The 6,090-nt window shown below is 36.3% G+C and overlaps 1 protein-coding gene across 1 annotated transcript; it reads left to right on the top strand.

The window, feature by feature from the left end:
* The first annotated feature begins 1,388 nt into the window (after positions 1 to 1,388).
* Positions 1,389 to 5,447, top strand: LOC100024543 (olfactory receptor 6C76-like). The gene is made up of 2 exons (XM_056800989.1): positions 1,389 to 2,294; positions 5,241 to 5,447. Exons 1-2 carry the CDS (start codon positions 1,389 to 1,391, stop codon positions 5,334 to 5,336), a joined length of 1,002 nt encoding a protein of 333 aa, XP_056656967.1. The 3' UTR covers positions 5,337 to 5,447.
* The last annotated feature ends 643 nt before the right edge of the window (positions 5,448 to 6,090 follow it).

Below are 6,090 nucleotides of genomic sequence, written 5' to 3'. Positions count from 1 at the left end.
GAAGAGTTCATAGTCTAATGGAGAAGAGAATAAGGAAGGAACTGTATACAAATGACATCTATGGGATAATTTGGAAACAATCTCATGGAGGATACTAATATTAAGAATGAGTAGGAAAGACATTTTCCTCTTCAGTAATGTTTTAACTCCCCCCACCCAAATTACATGAAACAATCTGTGCATTTATTTCCTAACATTTTGAGTTCCAAATTCTCTACTTCCCTTCTCTTTTCTCCTTCCCCTCCCTGAGATGATAATGAATTCAAAACTGCTTATATGTGTGGTGTCATAAAAATATATTCTATATTTGTTATGTTGTGGGTGAAATAACACAACAAAAACAACAAACAAACTGGAAAATAGTATGCTTTGATCTGCATTCAGACTCCATCAGTTCTTTCTCTTGAGGTATATGGAATTTTTCAACATGAGCTTTTTGGGATCATCTTGGATCATTGTGTGCTGAGAATAGCCAAGTGTGATTTTGGGTTAGACTTGAGGGAAGCTGAGCGGAAGAGATGAGGAGGAAAGGGGTTCCACGTACTGGGGGAGGGGCAGAGAGTGAAAATATTCAGTCAGGAAATAGTTCAAAGAATAAAAAGGAATGAAATGTTCCTGGATCACAGAGTACATGAAAGAGAGAAAAAAAAGGTAATGAGATTGGAAACATAAGAAGGAGAAAAGTTCTAGAGGGCTTTCAGAGCTGAACAGAGAATTTTACAATGATTATTGAGGTGATAGAGAGACAGCAAATTTGATTGCCTAGGGGGAGGGAGTCCATGTGACCAGACTCTACATTTAAGAAGATCATTTGGCTATATATTTGGAAAATACCAGAGGTGGGAAAGTCAGTCAGCAGGAAATTGTTAAGTTCCAAACATGAGATGGTGAGAGCCAACACCAGAATAGTGGCTGTTCCAGAGGGGAGAAAGACATATAGATGACAGATGTTACAGATGTAGACTTAGTAACTGATTGCATATGAAAGCTAGAGATTGAGGAGATATGAATTATACATGTTGTGAGCCTAAGTGACTAGAAGGATAGTGGAAGCTTCCACAATAATAGCAAAGTCAGGAAGATGGAAAAATTTGGGGCAGTAGGAGCTAAGGTTAAGTTTTAAATGACATTGCCAGTTTGACGAGTTATGAGCCAAAATAAGTTAAATACGTGCTGTTTCAGAAGCTTGCTCCTGAGGACAGTTTCTCAAGATTTGCTAGGAAGTAAGGTTACACATTTCTTGAGTTAACATTTAATTTCCTCTGTTCTTTGCACAGTAGTCTAAAGAGCAGAGGTATGATAAAAAATATTTTGGACTTACAAATGAATTTATTTTTTATTTTTTGCTTTCCCTTATGTATAGGTCTGGCAGAAGTTAAGAGTCAGCCATGAGAAATCAAACATCAGTGTCAGAATTCATCCTTCTGGGATTGACAGATGACCCAGAGCTACAAGTCTTGATTTTTCTCTTTCTGTTTCTTACCTACATTTTGAGTGTTGCTGGCAACCTAACCATCATCACTCTCACTTTGCTGGACTCTCGCCTCAAAACTCCCATGTACTTCTTCCTTAGAAATTTCTCCTTTTTAGAAATTTCATTTACATCTGTCTCAATTCCAAGATTTCTGGTCAGTATTTTAACAGGGGACAGGACCATTTCCTATAATTTTTGTGCAGCTCAATTATTTTTTTTTATCCTTCTGGGTACAACAGAATTTTTTCTGCTGGCAGCTATGTCCTATGACCGCTATGTGGCCATTTGCAAACCCCTACACTACTCAACCATCATGAGCAGCAAAGTCTGTAGTCAGCTTGTAATCAGCTCTTGGCTAGCAGCTTTCCTCATTATCTTTCCACCAGTCATCATGGGCCTCCAACTGGAGTTCTGTGACTCCAATGTCATTGATCATTTTGCATGTGACTCTTCTCCTGTACTGATGATCTCTTGCACAGACACAGAAGTCTTAGAGGTAATGAGTTTTTGTTTGGCTGTATTCACACTCATGGTCACTTTGGCATTAGTGACTTTGTCCTATGCATACATCCTTAGAACCATTCTGAAAATCCCCTCTGCCCAGCAAAGGAAAAAGGCCTTTTCAACTTGTTCCTCCCACATGATTGTTGTCTCTATCTCCTATGGAAGCTGTATCTTCATGTATGTCAAACCCTCAGCAAAGGAAGGAGTAGCTATGACCAAAGGGGTAGCTGTGCTGAATACCTCTGTTGCTCCCATGCTAAACCCCTTCATTTATACCCTGAGGAATCAGCAAGTGAAGCAAGTCTTTAAGGACATGGTAAGAAAGATGTTTAACTCAAATAAATGATCATTTTCAAGAATCAATTAAGTGGAAACAAAGTCACAGTTAAGTAAATAAAAGGGGACCTTCAAAGATTTCATTGATCTCTTATTTCTTTTAATCCTCTTTTTTTATTTACTTAACTGTATTCTCCTTCCTCTCTTGACCTCTTTTTCTAACTGGTCATCTCCATTTGGGACCTCTCAAATCATTGTTGATTACACAGAGATGAAACTAATGACAAAATTTTTATAAACACACCTCTCCAAAATTTTCCAAATGACTAACAATTTTACAAATAGTTATTTGATAGTGTCAAACTGAAAAGGATATGAAAGTAGTTAAGAACACGTCTTTAATCAAGACAAGGAGAGAATGCTCATTGCTCACCATATATTACACAGAGCCATGCTCTGAGAATCCAGTCTTAGGAAAGACACCCAAAGCAGGAATTTCCACCACACTAAAGAACTTGGGGTCATATGTATATACACCATAGGGAATAAAGGCAAAGAAAACTGACTGGTGATATAGAGGCTTTGGAAAGAGGACATAGTCAGAGGTTAGAAAATCTGAGAGCCATCCAGATCCAATAAAAGAAACTAAAACAAAAAGAGCATTTAATCTTGTCTAGGGTGCTCAGTAGGTGCTCTATGGTTTATTGTTCAGCTGTCAACAGGGTCAGTCAGGGGTTCCTTGAAGGCAAATTCTCAGGGACAAGGATCAATTTGGAGTTTCATAAAAGGTTATCAGGGGAAATTAATTATTGTTGATCTTGCAATACATGTGGCAATTTTAGAACTCCTCTTTCACGGCTACTTTGGATCACACACAAGAGGATTTTCAGTTATCTCTAGTCCTTTGTTTTTTGCTTAAAGCATTATTATTTTCCTTCATCATTCAATTATTTCACCAATCAGCTCCTATTATTTTCAAAATTAAATTTGCATCTATATGAGAAAGATTTGGCACCTTTGGAAGCATTAAAAGGGGAAAAAGCCAGTGAATGCCAGAGAGCAACCAGTTAAGCTTTTCAAGTGTTGGCATCATTAGATACGATACACAATCCCTATTTTACTTTGTAATTTTCCTCTCAATTTTTAGTTTGCCATAAGATAAAAGTGAATGCTAAGTGGAAGAGAGGAAATAGATGGCCCAATCCTTATTAACTGATAATGAATACAAGGACTTATCATTTATCAGTTATTAATAGCCAATCCTGCAGGGAGATTGTAGATTCACTGAAATCCTGAAAAATCTAGGTGAATTAATCACCAATGTACTCTATTTGGATTCATTTGAATATACCTTTGAGGATTTGATCTGGACAAACTATGTCCATATAAGTCCAGACCAGACTTTTTAAAATTGCTCCTGTAATGAGGGGGCCTACTACAAAAATATAATATGCGTGAGAAAATAACAAGAGAGTACTTGTATGGGAAGAAGGTATTAAAAACAAATAGTACTAAAATAAAAAAATGAACCCTTCAAAAAATTTCTTAAGAAGAAATATGTAAAGTTCTAAGGACCAGAGTGAAGTATGTCCATAAGAGGCAAAAATAAACTGATTGTAAAAAATGGTTTCCTAGTAGTTAATTTACATGAGACTTCTTTTAAGACTGGGAACTTAATTTTTAGGATCTCTAGTTTGGTTTTCTTCTGGGGGGTTTTAATTTGTTCGCTTTCAAATTTTTGGTTTGCATTTCCAATTCATTGATCTCTGCCCTTCCTAGTTTGTTAATATATGCACTCAGAGATATGAATTTTCCTCTAAGTACTGCTTTGGCTGCATCCCATAAGGTTTGAAAGGATGTCTCACCATTGTCATTTTCCTCAATGAAATTTTTAATTGTTTCTATGATTTGTTCTCTAACTAACCAATTTTGGAGTATCATATTATTTAATTTCCAATTAATTTTTGATTTGGCTCTCCATGTACCCTTACTGATCATTATTTTTATTGCCTTATGATCTGAAAAGTTTGCATTTATTATTTCTGCTTTTCTGCATTTGTATGCCATGATTCTGTGACCTAGTGTATGATCAATCTTTGTGCATGTGCCATGTGGTGCTGAGAAGGTATATACCTTTTTGTCCCTATTTATTTTTCTCCATATGTCTATTAACTGTAATTTTTCTAAGATTTCATTCACCTCTTTTTCCTCTTTCTTGTTTATTTTTTTGGTTTGATTTATCTAAATTTGATAGTGGTTGGTTCAGATATAATACTAATATGGTTTTACTGTCTATTTCCTCCTTCAATTGTCCTAGTTTTTCCATTAGAAATCTGGGTGCTATATCATTTGGTGCATACATGTTGATTAGTAATATCTCCTCATTGTCTAAACTCCCTTTTAATAGCATATATTTACCTTCCCTATCCCCTTTAATCTGATCTATTTTTGCTTTGGCTTTGTCAGATATCATGATTCCAACTCCTGCCTTCTTTCTATCAGTTGAGGCCCAAAAGGTCTTACTCCATTCTTTAATTCTAACCTTGTGAGTATCAACCCGCCTCATATGTGTTTCTTGGAACTATGCCCAAAGGGTGATAAAGGACTGTCTGCCCTTTAATCCAGCCATAGCACTGCTGGTCTTGTACCCCAAAGAGATAATAAGGAAAAAGACTTGTACAAGAATATTCATAGCTGCGCTCTTTGTGGTGGCCAAAAATTGGAAAACAAGGGATGCCCTTCATTTGGGGAATGGCTGAACAAATTGTGGTATATGTTGGTGATGGAATACTATTGTGCTAAAAGGAATAATAAAGTGAGGAATTCCATGGAGATTGGAACAACTTCCAGGACTTGATGCAGAGTGAAAGGAGCAGAACCAGGAAAACATTGTACACAGAGACTGAAACACTGTGGTATAATCGAACATAATGGACTTCTCCATTAGTGTCAATACAATGTCCCTGAACATTCTGCAGGGATCTAGGAGAAAAAAACAGTATCCACAAGCAAAGGACAAATTGTGGGAGTGAAAACACCGAAGAAAAGCAACTGTTTGACTACAGGGGTTGAGGGGACATGATTGAGGAGAGACTCTAAATGAACACCCTAATAAAAAATACCAACAACATGGAAATGGGTCGAATCAAGGACACATTTGATACCCAGGCGTGGTGGGAGGTAGGGAGGAAAAGAAAATGATCTTTGTTTCCAAGGAATAATCTTTGAAAATGACCAAATAAAAAATAATGTTTAAATTAGAAAAAAAATGACTAACCTCAAAAAAAAAAGAAAAGACTGGGAACTTTATTGCTGAAGAACTCTATGTCAAATAACCATTTGGGGATGATGGTACTGTTTTTTGTCCTTTGTTTCAAAGAAAAACAATTACATAACAGAGTGATATCTTTAACTTGAGAGTAAATAAGATTTAAGGGAAGCAGAGTTGCACAAATTTGTCAACTGCACTTTCTTTCAGAGTCATTGAAATAAAAATTGTCTCCAATGATCCTGACTTTTCTCTTGCCACTGGACTGTTTGGGGTTGCTGGTACTATAGTTTATTAAATATTTGAGTTATATGTGACAGAAATGAAGACTGAGATTTATCAACCCAATGCAAAGGTGACTCACAAAATATCATGAAGCTCTGATTTGAGTTCAGATAAGAAAATGATTTTGACTCAGACTCAGAGAAGCTGATGAAAAAAACTCCTAGAAGAAAGCACAGAATCTAAAGCAGCTGTTATTAATTGCAAAGCAAGCACAATTGAGGAATTCTAGTTGAATAGACATGAGAAGGTGCTGAGATTTAATGAAAAAATCTGATATTGTTGG

The sequence above is a fragment of the Monodelphis domestica genome, chromosome 5, assembly GCF_027887165.1.
Source record: "Monodelphis domestica isolate mMonDom1 chromosome 5, mMonDom1.pri, whole genome shotgun sequence".
In the NCBI taxonomy this organism is placed as follows: Eukaryota; Metazoa; Chordata; class Mammalia; order Didelphimorphia; family Didelphidae; genus Monodelphis; species Monodelphis domestica.
The sequence above is the reverse complement of the archived record's forward strand: the minus strand, read 5'-3'. Positions and strand labels throughout refer to the sequence as shown.

What these genes read in the sequence shown, in the direction of transcription:
- LOC100024543 (XM_056800989.1), top strand. Translation starts at nt 1,389, where the DNA reads ATGAGAAATCAAACATCAGTGTCAGAATTCATCCTTCTGGGATTGACA. An exon ending in AGCAAGTCTTTAAGGACATG is followed by an intron (nt 2,295 to 5,240) that starts GTAAGAAAGATG and finishes GCAGGGATCTAG; the next exon opens with GAGAAAAAAACAGTATCCAC.